At 39.3% G+C, this 21,437-nt stretch overlaps 3 protein-coding genes across 5 annotated transcripts; all 3 read left to right on the top strand.

Moving 5' to 3' along the window:
* Positions 1 to 236: 236 nt before the first annotated feature.
* On the top strand, positions 237 to 16,573 carry LOC132293726 (uncharacterized). Of its 2 annotated transcripts, XM_059791323.1 has the most exons (8): positions 237 to 751; positions 10,257 to 10,311; positions 11,362 to 11,436; positions 11,623 to 11,714; positions 15,319 to 15,400; positions 15,814 to 15,897; positions 16,073 to 16,156; positions 16,263 to 16,573. In XM_059791323.1, the coding sequence occupies exons 1-7, from the start codon at positions 393 to 395 to the stop codon at positions 16,115 to 16,117; spliced, it is 792 nt and encodes a 263-aa protein (XP_059647306.1). In that variant the 5' UTR covers positions 237 to 392; the 3' UTR covers positions 16,118 to 16,156; positions 16,263 to 16,573. The 2 variants fall into 2 exon arrangements, with proteins under 2 accessions (XP_059647306.1, XP_059647305.1); XM_059791322.1 differs by lacking the exon at positions 16,073 to 16,156 and having other exon boundaries at positions 241 to 751.
* On the top strand, positions 758 to 4,010 carry LOC132293728 (uncharacterized). Of its 2 annotated transcripts, XR_009477908.1 has the most exons (3): positions 758 to 1,501; positions 1,766 to 3,519; positions 3,669 to 4,010. XR_009477908.1 is itself a non-coding variant. In XM_059791326.1 (2 exons), exon 2 carries the CDS (start codon positions 2,557 to 2,559, stop codon positions 3,181 to 3,183), a length of 627 nt encoding a protein of 208 aa, XP_059647309.1. In that variant the 5' UTR covers positions 758 to 1,501; positions 1,766 to 2,556; the 3' UTR covers positions 3,184 to 3,662. The 2 variants fall into 2 exon arrangements, 1 of the variants encoding a protein (XP_059647309.1); XM_059791326.1 differs by lacking the exon at positions 3,669 to 4,010 and having other exon boundaries at positions 1,766 to 3,662.
* Positions 16,574 to 19,387: 2,814 nt separating the features above from the next.
* On the top strand, positions 19,388 to 21,072 carry LOC132293727 (GATA transcription factor 5-like). The gene is made up of 2 exons (XM_059791325.1): positions 19,388 to 19,736; positions 20,098 to 21,072. The coding sequence occupies exons 1-2, from the start codon at positions 19,611 to 19,613 to the stop codon at positions 20,836 to 20,838; spliced, it is 867 nt and encodes a 288-aa protein (XP_059647308.1). The 5' UTR covers positions 19,388 to 19,610; the 3' UTR covers positions 20,839 to 21,072.
* Positions 21,073 to 21,437: the final 365 nt, after the last annotated feature.

Below are 21,437 nucleotides of genomic sequence, written 5' to 3'. Positions count from 1 at the left end.
CAAATAATTGTCTAAAATCTTCAAATATCAAATTGAACACTGCGGTCAGCCCACTCAAATTAGATAGTAATAATAGAAGATGGTCCGGGTCCGGGTTACTTAATAATTTTTCCAAGATAAACACAATTAAGTCACGTGGACGAAAGATAAGTAGAGGGCAAACTTGTAATTTGGCGAATAAGAAGTTAAGAGCTGAAGATATTTGGGAATTGGAAGGAGGGAATATGTGGTAACGGATTCTTCCTACAAAAAGAAAAATCAAACGCAAGTTTTCCCACAACTATCACACTTCACATTTTAGTAAACTAATTTGGGTTTGCAAGTCAAGTGAGGGTTTCGGTGAATCTTCCAAACAGAACTCACACAAATCCCCTTTCTCTCCCTCATCTTTAATGGCACAGTTTACAGCACAAGGACGCCTTCGGTTGCTCTACAACGGTGATGGAGTGTCGAATGGTTTGGAACCCAGAGACCCATTTCCCCAAAACGCTCACTATAAAGTTCTTGGTGGTGGGTTGAGGTTCGCCGACGTAGCCCCAATTCCATTTCGATTCTTCAAGCGTGATCTCAGATTCCATGGTTCTAGTAACAGATCATCGTCGTCGTCCTCTGTGAACAAATCCAGCCATTTCAATGCGGAGTCGCGCTTAAATGTTGGGAATGATGGTATTTACGATGACTCCGCGGACTCTGAATTTGAGAGGGACGAGTTGGCTTGTTTTAGAGGTTTGGTCTTGGACATCTCTTACCGGTTCGTTTCCTTTCATAAATTTTTATTCGCTTTATTGGAAAATTTTATTGCATTTGGTGTTATGGGTTTTTGATGTGGAACAATTTGAGACAGAGTTTTAGAGGAACTAGGTTATTTTTCTTGGAGGGGGTAAAGATTATAATAAGTGTTTGTTTGAAGTTCCAAATGAGGTTCAACCTTAATTTGATGAAATTATTGACCTTGTACCTGAGAACTTTGGATGACCTTCCAACCCATGAAGGAAATCAATCATTTATAGATGATATTCTTGGCTTGAGTCTACCTTATTTACAGTATTAATGCTCGAGTATATTGGAGCATGCTGAGTTGAAAAAGTAGGTTTCATGACTTGTTAAGAAGAGAGAGCACAAATATTTGTGCATTTCCTGCTCTTCCTACCCCGAATAAGGATGGGACTTGGAGAGATCTTATGACTTATAAGTGATATTTGCCAGCTCTGGTTCTCAAGGGAAGAGTGAAAGATAGGTTTCAAAGACCAGAGAGGGTTTTTATGAGTTGCTCTTCATGCCATTGGTTTGTCTAAAGCTCACGAGGGTCCTTGTGCAATTCTTGCTTTTCTCACCCTGAAAAAGGATGACCCTTCAAGGATGTGCATCGACATTCACTTTATCAACAAAAATACTACAAAGTATAGGTTATTCATGTTTTGGCTTGACGAAATGCTTGGCATGTTGAGTGGTGCAAAAATATTCTGCAAGGTTAATCTAAGATTGGATATCAAGGGACTAGGTACAACTGGGAATATAATGGTTTCTTTGGTTCATTTACCTTTTCCAGTCATTCCTGTTAGAATGTTATATATATATATACACACACACAAACACGTGTTGGGTCATTATGTAATTACATATAGTTGATAGGGCCCTTGTGTTATTAAGTAAGAATTTTACCCTTTATATAAGCCTTATTAGGCTTAGTTTACTGTGTTAAATATATACAAGAAATGGTTGCTCTCTCTCTCTCTCTCACATATGATTTTGAACATGGTATCAGAGCTACACGATCATGGGTGTGAGAGTTTGTAATTGGGTTGTTCTTGTATATGATCGGCATCGCGATTGTGGTGTTGGTGGTCTCTGCCGGCAGTTCCTCGTTCGTCGCCATCAACAGCTGATTGTTCACCGTCGTCAGATCTGCAGCCTCGTTAGTCGTCGTCAGATCTGAAGCTTGTTCATCGCCATCTCTGCCTTGTTCGTCGTCGCCGGCAGCTCCTCTTTGATTGTCAGCAAGCTCGCCGACATCTGCCGTCTCGATTTGCAGATTTGCAGAGGTGAGGTTCGTCTTTTTTGGCCGGAAGTTACAGCGGTTGCTGCTTATTGATTCGGCCGTTGCTTGTGATTGAGTTGCTGTCGCCTCCGCTACGTTGTTCACCGGCGTTTGTGAAGGTGTGAAGAAGAAGACCCGTGTTTGGCTACACGGTTATGCTATTCCAACCCTGGGATAGCTATTCCAAACCTGGTTTACTAAACCTGGGATAGCCCAGATCCGGCCCGTTTGCCTAGAACCGGACCGTTTACCCAGATCCGGCCCGTTTGACCAAGTTCTGCTAGAATACAGATTCTGCAAAAAAAAATTTCTTCTCTGTTTTGCTGGATTCAACATGGCGTCCAGTCCGACTTGCTTTCTCCCGCGTCCAGTCTTCATTCTCCCATGACTTCAGTTAAACTCAATGGGAAGAATTACATACTGTGGGCTATATCGGTTGCAATTTTTCTCAAAGGCAGAGGTCTTGGTACTCATCTGACTAAAGATAAAATCAAGGAAACTGATGCTTCTTTTGCTGCATGGGAAAAGGGATCATCTCTGTGATGATAAATAGTATTGAACCCCAAATCAGTTCAACCTTACTTTATTTGGATACTGCCAAGGAGATATGGGACAGATTGCAGCAATTGTATTCTGGGACAGGTAATATCACTCGTGTTTATGAGCTCTGTAAGCAGTACTTCAATCTTGAACAAGGTAATTACAGTATAGAAGAGTATTATTCCAAAGTTGTGGGAGTCTGGGAGGAGCTGAATTTGTATCAACCCATTACTGTTGATGTTCGAAGTATGCAACAACAGCGTGGGGACTTTAATGTTGTCCGTTTTCTTACTGGTTTGTCATCAGCATATGAGTCTCTTCGTGCACAGATTATGGGCAGTCCCACACTTCCATCTTTTGCTGAGGTGTTTTCTCGACTTCAGCGTGCTACACTTGCAAGTGACACCTCCAATTTGAATACTGGACAGAGTGGTGAGCGTTCAGCATTGGTAGTTTCAAAGGGTGAACATAATGCTTATCGTGGAGGTCGTGGGGGACGTTCCACACGTGGTGGTCGTGATTCACGGGGAGGACGTGGCTGTGGCAGGGAATCAAGAAAATGTCCTCATTGTGGTCTTTCTAATCATACTATGAACTTTTGTTGAGACCTTCATGGCAAACCATCTAGTTATGCAAATCAAGTTTCCTCCTCTCCTCTGGATCTCACAACGTAGCTGAATCAGACACGGTCCCTGTTCCACGGGATGAGTATACTCAGTTTTTGTCTTATAACCAAGCATCTAATTCATCTTCCACGGCTACATTTGCCTAGTCAGGTACTGCACACACGTGCCTATTGTCTTCCACTCGCAGTCCTTGGATCATAGACACTGGAGCATCTGATCATATGACTGAATGTTCTTCTCTTCTATCTGATTTTAATTCTGTACCCCTTTCTCAAAGTGTTACTCTTGCTAATGGTTCATCCACTAAGGTTTCAGGTTTGGGGACAACTCAGCTTAGTGATTCCTTGTCTCTCTCGTCCGTTTTACATGTTCCTCAGTTTCCTTTTAATTTAATGTCTATCAGTAAGCTTACTAAATCTCTCCAGTGCTCTGTTACATTTTATCCTACTTCTTGTGTGTTTCAGGATCTCAAGACGAAGAAGAAGATTGGTACGAGGCATGAAGTTGGTGGCTTATATTATTTTGATTTGGAACCTTATCCTGTGGCTCTTCAGTCTTCTCTGTCTCCATTCCAGTGGCACTATCGTCTTGGTCACCCGTCACTTCAAGTTTTGCAGCGTCAAGTTCCTAGTCTTAGTCATTTAAAATTCTTGTCATGTGAAGTTTGTCAACTTAGTAAGCACCATCGCGTGTCTTTCAAGTCTAGGGTTAATAATCGTGTCTCTAGTCCTTTTCATTTGGTTCATTCAGATGTATGGAGTCCAATAAAGCATTCTTCAATAAATAAATTTCATTATTTTGTGACATTTGTGGATGATTATTCTCGCTTGACTTGGTTGTTTCTAATGAAAGATCGTTCTGAGTTATTTTTAATTTTTCAAAAATTTTGAAAATAAATCAAAACTTAGTTTGGATGCCCAATTCGTATTCTACGTTCTGATAATGCTAAGGAATATTCTTCAACTCCCTTGATACATATCTTAATGATAAAGGAATTATTCATTAAAATTCATGTGTATACTCCTAAACAAAATGGAGTTGCAGAACGTAAGAATCGACATCTCTTAGAAGTAACTCGTGCTCTTTTGTTTCATATGCGTATGCCTAAACGGTTTTGGGGTGATGCTGTTCTTATTGCCTGTCATCTTATTAACCGTTTGCCGTCATCTGTATTAGATGGCAAATCTCCACATTCTATTTTATTTCTTGATTCTCCCTTGTTTTCTCTTACTCCTAGAATTTTTGGATGTGTATGTTATGTCCACAATCTTGGTCCTGGTTTTGATAAATTAGACCCACGTGCCACAAAGTGTGTATTTCTTGGCTACTTTCGTTCTCATAAAGGTTATCGCTGCTGATAGGGAAAAATAAACCTAACCTATCTTGACCTAACGATAGAGGCAACTAAGTATTGACTAGCCGCCAGATCTCTTCTACTTTCGAAAGATAATATTTCGCTATCAAGGATAACGATTTCCATTAGATAAGTTCCATGAGTTAAGGATTATGATATTCCCTTATCAAGAATAAGGGAAGTGACGATAAATAGGAAGACGACTCGGGAATAAGGTACGACGAAAAAACTATTATTAAATCCCTGCCTTTCTTTTAGACCTCCGGTGACTAACTTGATCGTCGGAGAGCTCTTGACAGGCACCACACCGGTGCCGTCAAGATTCATCGATCTTCTACTCTCTTCGTTGCAGGAAAACAGTGTCGTATCAGACCGTGTGGATTTCACCCTCAACAGTTTGCGCGGTCTGTGGGAACGACGATTCCCTTAAATCAATTACTCGGTTGGGTATATGCACTTGCAGTCTGGTATGGTAAGTGGAACAGAAACATCATTGCAGGGATCCAGTCAAAGAGAAGGGTCGGGTGAGCACCCAGATGTTCCAAATGACCAGGAACGGCTTGCAGCGTTAGAACTAAAGGTCCAAACTCTGCATCAGAGTATGGACCAGTTGATCCAACAAAATGCAGAGATCCTGTGACATCTTATCCCAGCGGGACCACCACCTCAACAAGAATTGTCCGACCCATGTCTTCCCAATCTGCATGATGGGGGACAACAAGAGGAGGACCGAGAAAACAATCCTTCTCACAAGTTCGAGGAAGAACAAAGCCAAGTCGGAAACCGACACAGAGAACCTCCTTCCCCGCCTCCGCGGAATCCCCAGTCTTAAACAAGCACAACCTTCTGTGTTAAGGAAAAGACAGAGAAAGTTACCTATTTCGATCTACAGATTGAGGATCTCAAGGCGAAAATGGAAGATGTAATGCAGGCTATGAAAGGGAAAGGTCCTGCCGCCATAGATGACCTGGTGCAGAGGACCAACATGCCATTCAGCCCCGCCGTTATGAAATACCCCATGCCTAACAAGTTTAAGATGCCCTCGTTCGAAACTTCGATGGGGTCAAAGATCCCCTCGATCACCTGGAGACCTTTCACGCTCTTATGCATTTACATGCCATGTCAGATGCAATCATGTGCCTGGCTTTTCCCACTACACTTAAGGGATCGACAAGAGTTTGGTTCAACAAGCTGAAGCAAGGAACCATCAACACCTTTGAAGAACTGAGTAAGCAATTTGTGAGTCACTTCATTGCAGGTCAGAGGCATAGGAGGCCGACCACCTACTTGCTTACCGTGAAGCAACAGGGCGAGTCGATCCGGGAATACATCACCTGATTCAACACAGAGATGTTGCAGGCAGAAGAGGTGGACGACAAGGTGGCTTTGACCGCTTTCATAGGAGGACTCCAAACCTCCAGATTCTTGTTCGCCTTATCCAAAGAACCTCCCACCAGCATGGCAGAGTTGTTGATCAGAACACAGAAACACATTAACGCTGAAGACGCCATGAATGCACGGAAGGGAAAGGAAGGAGAGGACAAGAAGAGGTTAGCCCCTCTCATCAGGGATGAAAAAGATACCAGTTATAAGAAATCATTCTTCAGCCAAAGCGATAGGACATATAGTGAGGAGGACTCAGATAAGTATACCGACTAACAATTGTCTCACAGCTGGAATTAGCCTTGTCAAGTCATTCAAAATAAAAACTCGGGGCATCTCAGTTCATCATTTCACGTGTTATTTTATTTTCCAATAAGGTCACCATCACCATTGAGATGGATGACCCTCAATTTTTATGCAATAAAATATTACGTTTTTAGTTACCTACCTATGTGGTAATATTAAGCTCATCATAATCTATTTTTCTCATTAAAGGAACCAAGGGTAGACAACACATTCTTCCCTCATTAAAGGGACAAGAAACCGATTACTTCTTCTACACAGAAGGGTGAGATAATTAAATCTTCTTTCATTTACTAGAGAGATGAGACGATTACCTCTCGTATTAAATGGGTCACCCTCCTTCAGACTACACTTTTTTCCTCCATAAAGGAACGAAGGGTCAACTTCATCTTCTTCCCTCGGTAAAGAGACGGAGGGTTCACTACTCCCTTATTAAAGGGTGAGCTCACAACGCTCGAGCAAATCTACTTCCCTTATAAAAAGGGGCAAGAAAGTAATCATCAAGCATGCTTAGCTCAGTAGGACTTGGCATTCCCGACGCTTGACAAAAATCTAATTCCCTCACTAAAAGGTCGAGCCGAGTGAAGCTCGTAAAACCTAATTCCCTTACTAAAGGGACGGGCTGAGTGAAGCTTGTAAAACCTAATTCCCTTACTAAAGGGACAAGCTGAGTGAAGCTCGTTCCCTTATTATAGGAGTGACGAGCTAAATAAAGCTCATAAAATTTATTCCCTTGCCAAAAGGGATGAGTTGACTGAAACCCATGAAGTTTACAACTAGTATATTGGATTTTCAAAAGAAAAATCCAGTTTTACATCACTAAGAGTCATTGACCATGGGTTTGAATCCACGCCTTTCTAAACCAGAACCTTGATTTGGTATCTGTGTTAATTTCACCATTGGGAAGAGTACCCAAGGGAACACTACCCAAGGGCAGAGTACCCACGGGAAGATTACCCAATGGCAGAGTACCCAAGGGAACATTACCCAATGGCAGAGTACCAACATTACCCAGGGGCAGAGTACCCTAGGGAAGATTACACATGGGAACATCACCCAAGGGAAGAGTACCGAAAGGTTAAAAAAAAAAAATTATAAATTTACATTCCCAAAGCTAGACGAGCAAGCTTGGGAATGGGGGGCAACTGATAGGGGAAAATAAACCTAACGTATCTTGACCTAACGATAGAGGCAACTAAGTGTTGACCAGCCGCCAGATCTCTTCTACTTTTGAAAGATAAAATTTTGCTATCAAGGATAACGATTTCCATTGGATAAGTTCCATGAGTTAAGGATTATGATATTCCCTTATCAAGAATAAGGGAAGTAACGATAAATAGGAAGACGACTCGGGAATAAGGTACGACGAAAAAACTATTATTAAATCCCTGCCTTTCTTTTAGACCTCCGGTGGCTAACTTGATCGTCGGAGAGCTCTTGGTAGGCACCACACTGGTGCCGCTAAGATTCATCGATCTTCTACTCTCTTCTTTGCAGGAAAACGGTGTCGTATCGGACCGCGTGGATTTCACCCTCAACAGCTGCTATAGTCCTGTTTCTCAACGGTACTTTATTAGCGCGGATGTAACCTTTTATGAGTCCATCTTATATTTTTCAGATACTGATTAACTTCTTGATATCACTCTTGAGTCGCCTCTTTCTGCAGTTCCTCTTCCCTTACCTTCTCTTCAACCTAGATCTCTGGTTCCTTCGCCTGCTTCGTTACAGGTGTACAATCGAAGACCAAAGCCATCTGCTGTCGTGCCTCCTCCATCGTCTTCAGAGTCTTTGGATCCAACAGATTCCATTGTATCTGATTCCTTGCCTATTGCACTTTGTAAAGATACTCGCTCGTGTGTCACTAATCATCCCATTGCTCAATATGTCTCCCCATTGCTCAATATGTCTCTTATAATTCTTTATCGCCATTATTCTCATGTTTTTCCTTTTAGTTGTCTACTACATTTGTTCCTAAGACGGTGTAGGATGCTTTGTCTGATTCGGGCTGGAGGAAAGCAATGCAAGATGAAATGGATGCTTTGCATCAGAATGGCACATTGAATCTTGTTCCATTACCTCCAGGTGCCAAACCTGTTGGTTGTCGCTGGGTATATATTGTGAAGTATCTTCCAGATGGGTCCGTTGAGCGTTTAAAAGCACGTCTTGTTGCCAAAGGTTATACCCAGACTTATGGTATTGACTATGATGAGACGTTTGCCCCCGTTGCTAAGATTTCTTTTATTCGTGTTTTGATTTCTCTTGCTGCTAATAGAAATTGGTCTCTGTTTCAGTTAGACGTTAAAAATGCCTTTTTGCATGGTGACTTAGCAGAAAAGGTTATATGGAGCAACCACCTGGGTTTGTTGTTTAGGGGGAGTATCTTCACACTGTTTGTCGCCTTAAAAAGGCCCTGTATGAATTGAAACAATCTCCACGGGCTTGGTTTGGAAAATTCTCTGAGGTGGCATTAAAATTTGGTCTTAACAGATGTCAGATCGACTATTCGGTGTTTCACCAGCGCACTAAGGCTGGCTTCATATTTCTTGTGGTGTATGTAAATGATATTGTGATCACAGGTGATGATTCTGAAGGCATTGCTAAGTTGAAGTTGTTTCTACAATATCGATTCCATACTAAAGGCTTGGGTAAACTTAGGTATTTCTTGGGTATTGAAGTTGCTAGATCCAAGAAGGGTATAAGTTTATCTCAACGAAAATATATGTTGGATTTATTAGAAGAAACAGGTATGTTGGGTGGTCGTCCGGTTGATGCTCCTATGGATTCAAATACAAAACTTGTGTCTGATGAGGGTGATTTATTTAATGACCCGGGCAGATTTCGTCGCCTTGTTGGGAAATTAATTTATCTCACTATCACTCGACCTGATATTTCATATGCAGTTAGTGTTGTAAGTCAGTTCATGGGAGCCCCTAGAATGCCACATTGGATTGCTGTTCTTCGGATTATTCGATATCTCAAGCAAGCTCCAGGTTTTGGGTTACTACATAAATCACATGGTCATCTTAGGGTGGAAGGTTTTACAGATGCTGACTGGGCTGGTTCTCCTTCAGATAGGAGATCTACTACAAGCTACTGCACATTTGTAGGAGGAAATCTTGTTACATGGCGAAGTAAAAAGCAAACGATGGTAGCTCAATCTAGTGCTGAAGCTGAGTATAGGGCAATGGCCCATACCACTAGTGAGTTGACATGGATACAAAATTTTCTAAACGAACTTGGGTTGACAGTTGAAGCTTCTACTCCATTGTTTTGTGATAATCAAGCAGCAGTTCACATTGCATCAAATCCTGTGTTTCATGAGAGGATCAAACATATTAAAGTTGATTGTCACTTCATTCGAGAAAAAATATTACGTGGGAACATCTCTACTCCATTTGTAAAGTTTGAAGATCAATTAGCTGATTTGTTTACCAAAGCATTAGGTTATAACCGGTTAAGAACTATCTGTTCCAAGCTGAGATTATTTGATATATATTCTCCAGCTTGAGGGGGAGTGTTAGAATGTTATATATACACACACACACACACACACATGTGTTGGGTCATTATGTAAATTACATATAGTTGATAGGGCCCTTGTGTTATTAAGTAAGAATTGTACCCTTTATATAAGCCTTATTAGGCTTATTAGGTTTACTGTGTTAAATATATACAAGAAATGGTTGCTCTCTCTCTCTCTCACATATGATTTTGAACAATTCCCTTACCTTTTCTTGCAACTAGTCTTGGTTTCTTGGAACTTATAGTGGTTTTGCATGCAATGGATTGCTTAAGCAGCTTCACATATTAAAATTTGTGGTTTGATCAAGTTTCCATTAGTGAAAATTTGTTTCTAAAACAAAATTTTCATAGTATACTTGAGTTGTGTGGTTTATCGTTCATTCTTTACTAATTGTTTGGACAAAATGACTTGTTTAATTAACCAGAAGTTTTAGACCCAATTCGTGTAAGTTCTTTGGAATTCTTGTTGATTTTGATTGTATTCTGCCAGGCCTGTCAATGTTGTCTGCTGGAAGCGTGCTATTTGCTTGGAGTTCATGGAGAAGGTTTTAGACTCTCGTGACTCACTGATTCTCAATTCATTCATTCAATTTTGTTTTTGGGATTAGAAAATTTATTTATCGACTGCATTTTGAAGATAAATTAGAAGTGGAAACCTAATATACTTTTCCATTTTGAACTTTTAATAAATGGAAATGTTTCTTGATATTAACTTTGATGGAGTAAATATTTTAATTTTTTTTCTTGGGTCATAAAAATTACTCATCCCTAATGTAGGACAAGTGAGTATCAACACCAGATCTGTTGTCAGTCAGTGTATGGCTCTTTAGCGTTGAACATAATTAGGGGTGTCAACCTTGGCTGGTCCCTGGTCTAACTGGGCTCAGTCTAAGGTGAAAAAGTCCTTTCAAAGCTTGAGTTCTGCCTGTCTAAAAGCTGACCCCGTCTTCCCAAACTCGGTTCATACTTTTGCATTGACTTCAGGCCAAGTTTGGGCTGGCCTGGACAGACTGTTTGAGCTTAATTAGAAGCCAAATAAAGCCGTCCTTTAGCCCACTCACAAAGCGTAGGTCCAGATACTGGTTCTTGTCCTCTACAATATCATTCCCAGAGAGATGCAATTCACATTAATTAGATAGATAAACTAAACTCATATTCATGAATGAAATAAAAACGAAGATAAAAAAGGCAATCTCAAATTAGAAATTTAGTTCCCAGTACTCAAAGTACATAAAGAGATCTTTAACTATTAATCGAGTGTGCTCGAAGGGCGGGTTGGGTTAAAGATTATTCTTTTTCAGAAAATAGAACTTACATAATACATAAGGTTTCATGGAAGTGATTATCACCATGCTAACTTTAAAATAAACATAAAAAGGGATACTTTTATGCATGAAACTTGACTTTTGAAAGTCCCAAATGGGCTGCTTTGAAGTCAATCACTTCCCATGATTTCTTTCTTCTTTTAAATTTCCTTTTTCTTGTGTTTCTTATGGATTGTATCAACCCTCTTCCCATTCTTTTCAAAATTTATAGGAAAACATGTTTATAACAAATGCCTTTGTTTTTCTGGTCTGGTTGTTGTTTTTGGGCAGGCTGATGTTCTAGAATATTATGATCAAACTGTAAACTCTCCCAGTGGATCCTTCTACATCCCTGCTGTATTAAGGGTGAGCAATTAAGAGGCATTAATGTTTTATTAGATTTCTATCTTCTCCTTGGAATTCAATCATGCCTATACTTCTGTCCCTTCTCTTATTGCTCTTCCTTCTTCTTTGATTTATTTTGTTCCTGGCCTTTACTTGTTTCCTCAAACAATGAGTAGTCCTCAGACTATACGGTGTCTATTCTTCCAGGTTCCACATTTACTTCAGGTTGTCAAGAGAAGAACAATCAGAAACACCCTTAGTCGTAAAAATATATTTTTTCGGGACAGTTTCACTTGTCAGTAAGTTGACTGCTGATGCATGCTAAACATTTTGATTAATTTAGCTGTTATGATTTCATATAAATTAGAAATCAGTAATATATTGAATGTAATTTTGCGATTTGATTACGAAGTTTGTCCCTGTAACTTCTTTGGTTAAAAACTAGACTGGGAATAGGAAATAGCCTTTGTATTGACATTTCATTATCAATAATCCCTCAAAGTAGAAAAACCAATCCATGAGCTTAGCTTTGTGTTTTTTATTTTCACAGTAGAGTTTTTGTTTTGGAGTATTTCAGACGGTCTAGTATTTTAGGATGGGTTTTGAAATTCAGAGACACCACATCACTCTCTTCTATTACAAAGATATAGATAAGCATCCGCTGTAAGAGTGCATTGATGATGGGAAATTGCCTAGTTCTTTTCTGTCATGTCTATGCCTCCCAACTTTGCAGTTGGGATAGGTGCAATAGCGGGAAATTAAACAATCAATTATTTCAACTTGCTTCTATCTTTCAATGAATTCTGTTCGGCTGTGAGACTATTCACAGCTTCTTGACATTGGGTAATCTGGAACGCTTAAACTTGAGTTAGGGTCGGGTTGCTATATTTCCTTCGATTTGGCTCTTGATGAAGCTGTGTGGGTTATCATCAGATACCTTTTGATATACATGAAACATGTCGCTTTAATTGTGTGTATTCAAACTTGGGTGGTAGATTTTTGAAGCCCTTAGGTTCTTTTTATTTTATTTTTTTCTTTTTGTGTGCTGCCCAAGGCAAGAACAAGAAACTAGAAACACCAACAACCAGGAAAGAACAACTAAAAAGTAAGACCTAACAAGTTTTAGTTCCTGGCTACAGTATTTGCAACAAGGGGAGGCAAAACTTAAGGGTCAAGAGCTCCTAGAACTTTAAGGTAGATGCCCTAGCCTTTGAGCAGATCCAACCTCGAAATTGTTCTGAATCTTGTAGGAATGGACACTTAAAGAGAGTTGATACTCCAGATGAAAGCTTTAAGGTCCCAAGGCTTAGCTGAAATAAAGGATATTGATGAGGTGACAGCTTGGAAATGTGCCTCAAAATTATATTATACCAAACATAATCAACTGGTGAGGTCACTGCCAATCTCATTAACTCTGCTGGATATACTTCTATGATTGGAAATATATCTGTCCATGCACCACAGACTTTAACAGAGTCCTTAGCTATGCACCAAGAAAATGTTTTTTTTCCCCACCCTACAGCCGCTTTAGATTATAAGATAAAAATTTTCCCCTCCCCCAAAAGGTTGCCAAGATGATGATAGGGAAGGATAGAGCTATGCTGTATGCTGGGGATAATGGGAGTCTGTTCTGGTGATCATGCCAGTCTTTGCTGGCTCTACTTGTGGAAGATTGCTCTGTTCCTAGCCATCCAATCTTATAGCATGGAATAGCCTGGAGCAAAGCAAAATTTGTGCAATCAGAATGATTCTCCCATTAGAATCCGAGGATAGATTATGCTTTGTACTCAGTCCAGTAGAGAAAAAGAAGGTTCAAATTCTTCCATGTGATTTCCCATTTACCAAATCTTGGCATCTTAAGAATATGGCAAAGAAATAATAGATGCAAGGTAGATTTTGGGTGATATCCAAGGACTTGAGATTCTGCAATTTCGACTTTGCTATGCAACACCTCTCATTGGAATAGCTTGAGAGAAGATTCTCCACAGCATCATTCTCTGCATCTCGCGTGTTTCAAATTCCATGTTCTTTCTCAAGGCTTTAAGGTCTTCCACACATGAGAAAGTCTAGCATGCTGATTAAGAAGATATGCAGATTCGATGCAAAAGTTTTCATTATTGGAACCAATTTATGAGTTCATCTGATTGAAAGACACTGGAATAGGAATATTCAAGATTTTGTTCAATGTTTTTCAGAGACTAAATTGCTTAGGAGACCTTGATTCCATTTGTGGGGTTGGGGGAGCCCGGGGATGGGTAGCGGGTGTGGGGGACCAATTATAGTTTCCTGTACTAGAGTTGGAAAGTCTCTGTCAACTTCTTGAGGAATTGCTTTGTGGTCAGCAGCCACGGAATCCAGGGTCTGTCCTCATGTTAATAAATTCGCCATTGCCATTATGGATGAAAATCTTAGCCTCTAAAATGCCTTCCGAGAGCACTTATGAGGGTTTAGAAATTTTGGTATGTCACAGGATTTTCTCTTGACTAAGGCGGCCATATATATATATTTTCTTTTTTGAAACTACTAGCCAAGCAGTTTAGCTATTGAGGCTTTATTGATGTCCTTGAATCTGCGAAAGCCAGGATGACGGTAGGCTTTGCCAAGGGAGCTTCAAGCTATATAGTAGGTAGACTCCTGTTTTCGTCATAAGAAATCCCAACCAAAATTTCATAACAGAATTTGTCTGAGCACCAGGATTTAGGGACTAACAACCAAAAAAGCTTGCATCACATAGGTAGAAATTAAAGCTAATATTGACCTGGAACAAATTGCTTCTCCCAGCATATGAAATAACTTTACATTTCAACCACTGAATTTATTGCTAATTTTCTCTCAAGTTTGTATGAAGTGAGTGTTAATCATTCTTTCCCATGCAACACAGAACGAAGGTGAGAACAAGATCCAGGGCTTATGATGCACCCAGGGGCATGGCCAGGCCTCTCATGTAGCTCATTCCATCGGAGGTCAGACCGTGAACGGCCCCAATCGGGTGTCAAGCAAGGGGTAATACCCACAATCAAAGAGTTGGGGGAATGGGAGGGGGCTGATACTGGAGGTGTGTAATTGGTTAAAAGTGACTGAGAGTGTAATGATATAGTATTAAATCTAGTAGGACAATTGGTCTAGCTACCAACAGAATCACGAAGTGCACGGATTTTATTTTGTTGACATATAAAATGTGTAACTATCATGCCCCTAAATCTGAAGCATGCAACACGGCCTACGTGATTGGTAGAAGAGAGGTTAGGATGCTAATATTTTATTCTTGAGGGGGATTGAAGTAATGACATTCTTGTGAAAAGTGTAAAAAAATAAAAATGGAAAAGGAAGTATGGAAAAACAAATCATATTAAAATGGGTATGAGAAATTCAGAGCCTCTATAAGCTATGCTGCATCATCAAAGATAGATTTTGTGCACCCTAGACCAACTTGCATTCTTTCGTTTTTTTGTAAAGCTCATACACTACTACTTTTTTTTTTTTTGATAAGTAATAATTCCATCAGAAGAAACACACCTACGGAATTCCCCCCCCCCATTTGGTGAATTGGATCTTATTGCACTAGTTGAGAGGATCCTTATATTATTGGTGAAGTGATTATTCTGGTAGAATAATTTTTTTTGGGGATTATTTTACGTTTCTGTGATTTGAGGTAGTATATTAATGTATTATTCTCTAGTCAGCTGCTCCCTGCTGGTGAGTTGGAGGTGAAATTGTGAGTGTACCTGTGAGGATCTTGTGATTTTTTGTTGTTGCTATTTTTCATTGTAGAGATCCTCGTTTCAATAAGATTTCATTTACAATACAGAAACAGTTGGCCACTATGCTAGATCATAGTTTTTCATATTTGTATTCTCTATTATATTTAGAACTTGTGTACAACATTATTTCTTCTGTTAACAGGTATTGTTCTTCACGTGAGAACTTGACCATTGACCATGTTCTGCCAGTTGCACGTGGTGGACAATGGACGTGGGAAAATCTGGTAAGATAACTGAGAAGGGCAAAAATCTAACCTTTTATATGTCCTTTTATGGTTCTTGATTTTTTCGATTGTAGTGGGTTTCTTCTTTAAGTTATCAAAATATATGCTCAACTCAACAAGGCCTTTTTCCCTCCTCTTTGGGACAGCTATACGAATCCTGTTTCACCATTCCACTCCAAGGCACTTACAATAATATATATATATATATATATATATATATATATATATATATATTATGGAGGGTTTCCTGGAAATTCTCATGAATATATTTTATAAATTAAGTAGTATAACATGCGAAGCAGGGCTCCTCTAGAGAAGAGAATTTCCTTTTATTATATTTTTACATGTTTATTATTATTATTATACTCCATTTGAAGAATCTGTATTGATATTGTGCTTCTTTTCTCTAACAGGTCACTGCCTGTGCCAAATGCAACTCTAAAAAAGGTCAAAAAACTTTAGAGGAATCAAATTTTAAACTTATTAAGGTCCCCAAGGTATCTTCTAGTTCCCTTTGCAAAAGATTACCTGCAAGATAGTAAACTACTTTTAGATTTTATTTTTTTGCTATGGGTTCATTTAGCCTTACAATGAAAAATAAATTTAAAAAAACTGTCCTGCAAGTTTGTTTACCAATAGTTATAGCTATGCTGATGCATGTTTTTTCCCCAGAGGGAATGGAAAGTATATTTCAAGATAACCAATGAAAGAAGCTGAACCTTCAAATTACACGGTTCAAATAAACTTGCTCAACGAGTTCAGTCAATTGAACATCACTTTTCTTCTGAGGAGTTATATATAGAATGCCAACTTTTTATTTATTCTTTGCTCGCTTGTAATATGACTACTATGGATGTTGTAGGCTCCTAAGGACTATGACATACTAGCCATACCCTTGACAACCACAGCTATAAAGATGCTGAAAATGAGAAATGGGACACCAGAAGAGTGGCGCCAGTACTTATCAAAGCCATCGTCGGAGCCATGACTGCAATCTGTGGCAGCAGTTTGTATATTCCTGTTATATTCTTCTTTTTGACGTCTCACTGTAAGGGCCTAAAAACTTGTTAGATACTCCACTGCCAATGTAAGGGTCAAACTTGTCTAACTTTTCTAAACAATTCTCCCATGTTGATAATATTCATGTATAGTGATCGCTAGTATTATGCTGTATTTTCTGCTGTAGGCTTTACTTTGTCATCTTTTAGGCCCAAATACTTGTATAAACTGAAAGTAATTAATTGATAATTGGATTTCATATAAATTCACCTGTACCATTATTGGAAAGATCAGCTTGTTCTCCCAGTTTGCTTCGTAAAGGACCAACACTTGTAGGCTTGGCCTGGCGCTTAAGGTACTAGACAAAATCTTTACATGAGAACCACTTGGAGTAGGTCTTTATCTAGGATCATAGATCTTTATGTATTTTCTCACTTTCTTAGCCACATTGTTTTGCCTCCTATTATCATTCTAACATCTTCAATTTGAATTAAGTCTTCCTCCTTATAGTGCATTCATTTGGCTTTAATGCACAAGGCTTTCCTTCCCTCATTTCAGTGGGCATCATCCCCAGCTTGCAACGAGTTCTTCAATTTCCTAAAAGCTATTATCCAGTACTGTTGCTGTCTATGCAGGGCTCTGAAGGGTAGGATAGATACGAGCCTTTTCAGTTTTGGCCAAAAGCAGCTGCTCTAAGACTTGAAACTCTCAGACAGACCGAGTATTTTACCATTGCACCGGCAATAGCACCTAGGACATTCATTTCATAATATTTATCCACCCATTTTGTCTTAGCATTTTCATTTTGGCTAAAATTATTTTTTAAACATATTATTCCTCGACTCCTAACATTTGGGACTGTTTTCAGGAAACATCCTTATTTAGCATCAATCCAGCATAAATTTTAAACATTCTCACTTGCAGTTATCTGTTGATATCTACTTTCGTCATCCCTGTTGATAACGTTTCACTAAGTTTCAATTAATGGGGGTAAATATGAGCTCTGAAGTGACCTGTGGCCAACATTGGTGTTGGGAGAATGAATCTGATTTCAGATTCTGGTAACTCTAAACAATAAGAAAAAGCATCAGCTTGTGCATCTTATTTTTCTTCTCTCAATCCTAATATGATTTTATCAAGCTCGCGACTCACCTCAGTCTTGAATCTTGGGGTTCTCCTACATCATGTTCTCTGTTACAGTCTGTAGGTCAATTTTTTTCATTGAACATAGATCATTAGTTTATTTTCCTTCTCATTAGCTAGTGGTGCAATTTAACCTAGCACTGATGCTAGACAAAATATGTGGGCTGATTATAATTGTTTGACATTGTCATTTAATTTTTTGTATTTTTTGTTTTTTAGAGTCTAAATTTGTATTTTCCTACTAGTATATTACTAGCAAAGGGGAGTAAAAAGTTCTGTTAAGAAAATTTTCTTTTACCTCGCGGATGACTTCACCAATTGAGCCAATTCGGTTCAATTCTATTTGTGGATCATGCAATTTTGGTTGAGCAATACCAGAGAGGTGGTTTGGTGGTGGGTTGGGATTTTTTCTAGGGTTGATGCCAAAGTGAACTAAAATGATCCAGTATGAAAATGATCAACTTGCAGCAGCAGCAGCATTTGACCTATGTGTCAGTATACATAGACAAATTCAAACAGAATCCAATGCTACCCATGTTCCCTGTTTTGAATTATTTTTGGAGGGTTTTGGTGATAGCCTTATAGGTGCTGACTTTATTACCTATGGATGGACAGAATCATAACACCCAATAGAAAATTTCCTTCTCATTATTGTTAATGATATCAGCTCCTACTTTAATAATAGCAGCTGAATAAGTCTGTTTGTCCCTTCTTTCATTTCCTCTCTCAATGATTTAATGTGCTTAGGACTTGCAAATGAATGAACCAAAGTTACTTCATCATGCTCTATATATCATTTCTGCCAAGAAAAAAGTATCTTCAAAACTGTTCAGTGCTTCATTTTTGTGTTTAAATGGTGAAAGTAGATGATTACTCGAATTTAAATTGATGGGTTCTTTACAGCCAGCTGAAAATGGGGAGGTGAAGATGCTCGTCTCAAGAAGGGGTAATTGTGATGTCTCACATCGCCTGGGAAGAAATTCTTGATATTTTATACGCGTGAACACCCCCTTAATCTTGTAGACGCATTTTAAAAATCGTGAACATAAGAAATAAGCAAAGCAGAATTTGGAGACCCATCTTAGAAAAATTTACTGGACAGCCTGAACCAGAATTTGGAGCCCATTTTAGAAAAATTGACCGACAGTTGATACCTTCTTAACTGAGACCATAAAAATAGTTGGTGGGTTAATCTCTCTCTCTTTTTTCGTTTTTTTCTTCAGCATGGGCTATCCTTATTGAGTCCTATATTTCTCGCATTCCAAAGTTTCTTGTACCCTTCATCATCAACAGATTTTTCTTGTTTAAAAAAGTTCAAAATTTGGCACCATGCAATGCATGCAGTACATTGGAGACTTATAATTGTTTTTGCATATATATATATATATAAAGACTATTCTTTTTACTCCCTTTCTCTTTTGGGCATGGTGTGTACACAGCTGAGACAAAGTTTGTAACAGGTACTAAGAATAAAAGAAAAATGGTATTTTGAAATTAGTTTTAGAGGCTCACAGAGAGTCACACACACTACACCAAGAGTGCACTACCAGACCATCATTATTCTCCTTTTGTTACATAGGCAGAGCCACATCTGACATCACTGAGTCGGTGGGCCTGGTTACCGGCAATTACTCCCACATTCAAAAGCTCCCTCCCACTTTTACCCTAGAAAGATAATCTCTCTCTCTCATACACAGTCACACACACTGCACTCTTTTTGACGTGAGAAACAATGACTTGGGTAAACAACGTTCATTTTTGCTGAAACCAAGAAAAGGTGTGATATATATTTAATATAGAAATGTGTATAAAAAAGGGTTGTGGTAAACAGGTGGAGTACATACAAACCAATAGATTGAGACTTGAGAGTTGAGAGAGAGAGAGATGGGCATTGTGGGGTTTTTCTTTGATTGACGAAATTAATTGATTTTTGTTTTTTAGCTTTCTCTGCCGACAGAAGACGAGGCCATAATAGAGCTTATATAGCAGAGCTCTCTCTCCTCTCCCTAAATTTGGTGGTTGTTTGCAAGTGGGAGTCTTTCTTTACTTTGTTAAGAGGCCTTAAGGTATGGACTTTTGCCGGAATGTGTCAGTTTCTGGCGGCCTGCCGTCCAAATACCCGCCGGAGCAGGTGCTCTCTCCCTCATGCTCTGAGCTTGGCAGTCTTGATGACCTCCTCTCTGGTCACAATACGGTGAGTCTGTTTCTTGTGACTTTTTTGAGTTTTCATGGAAAATGGTCTCTCTTGTATCACTTCTTGAAGAGTTTGTACTTCTCTCTCTTGAAAAATTTAGCAGATGTATGTGGTGGCACTTACTCTTTGTGCGTGTATGAGTGTGTGTACTATTTTAAGCTCTTTCTTTTACTTGTTTCCCAATTCAGGATTTTGCTTTTCTGTTCTTTCTTGTACAAGTTTCTGGTTTATTCACTGCTTTTTTAACAACCCTTTTGGACTTACCTTACATTTCTAACAAAATAAATTAAATTTTAGAAGTTTCCACCAACTAATACCTTTAATTTTGTTTGTGTGTTTGGGGAACTGAAAATGAATGCAGGAAGGGGATGTTAGCTTAGAATGGCTGTCAATATTTATGGAAGATTGTTTATCCAGCAGTGGAAATTGCCTCCCTCCAACAGTGCCACACACAAATCTTCAAAATACTACTACTACTACAACAACCCTAAAACCCTCACAACACTTGGAGTTGGATAAAATGGTACCACCCCTAACAAACACATCCTCCATGCAAAAGTTTGTGATTCCAGGCAAGGCCAGAAGCAAAAGAAAGAGAGGAGGCCCAGCACCCAAAACAACCCCATTGACCAGCTGGTCTCAACATCTTAACCACCCAAAAGACCAAACTACCCCTCGAATGACTACCAGCTCACACCCTCTTTTGCTCCAACAAGCCTATTGGTTAGCCGACAGTGAACTCATTTTGCCCAAAAATGAAGATAGCAGCTCAAAAGAGGAGGAGGAGGAGGTGGTGGTGCCACAGGAACAGGAGGAGATGGTTGTGGTGGTGGGTAAGGGCAGCAGCTTGGAGGGCAGCATTGGGCAGGGGCAGGGGCAGGGGCAGCAGCCAAGAAGGTGCACCCACTGTCTGGCACAGAGGACCCCACAGTGGAGGGCAGGACCACTGGGTCCAAAGACACTGTGCAATGCATGTGGTGTTAGGTACAAGTCGGGCAGGTTGCTGCCCGAGTACAGGCCAGCCAAGAGCCCTACTTTTGTGAGCTACAAGCACTCAAATTCTCATAAGAAAGTCATGGAAATGAGAATGTCTCAGCAGTAGTAGTGATTTCGAATGAATGCCTCCTCCCTCATAAGAAAAATGAAATTGGAGGAGGATTTTAAGTAAGCTTTAGCTTTTAATGTAGTACTACTTTTAGACCCCTTATTTGTTCAGGTTTAGTGATACTAGTATATATACCTAAATTTTCCTGCACCTTTTATATGTAGCCTTTAATGAAAATTAATACCTATTATTATTTTTTTAACTATATATTGAGAAAATATTTTGTAGACATTTTTTTTTTCCTTTACCACATTATTGTGCGACTCTAAACATTTCGTTTGATGGGTTAAAATGATAAAAATATCGTTTATTAGAGTTTTGTGAGCCCTAAGAGCTGAGGGCACGAATCATGCTGTGTCGTAAATTCAAAAAGCGGAGTGTTTGAGATAAGGAGAACAATATTTGAACTCTACTTTCATGCTTTTGCAATTCGAAAAAAAAAGAAGTATATATATATATATATATATATATAAAACTTTTAGAGGACAGCTATATCTATCATTTCTCTCGCGCGCGTGTATAAGGAGGGAAAATCGCTGATTGCTGATTGTTTCCTGTGCGGTGATTTTAGTGACCACATGTAGATAAAACAACAT

The sequence above is a fragment of the Cornus florida genome, unplaced genomic scaffold (genome assembly GCF_030987335.1).
Source record: "Cornus florida cultivar Cherokee Brave unplaced genomic scaffold, ASM3098733v1 CherokeeBrave_3.0.0_Hap2_Chr02, whole genome shotgun sequence".
Classification (NCBI taxonomy): domain Eukaryota; kingdom Viridiplantae; phylum Streptophyta; class Magnoliopsida; order Cornales; family Cornaceae; genus Cornus; species Cornus florida.
Note: the sequence above shows the minus strand (reverse complement) of the source record. Positions and strands in the feature narration are given on the sequence as shown.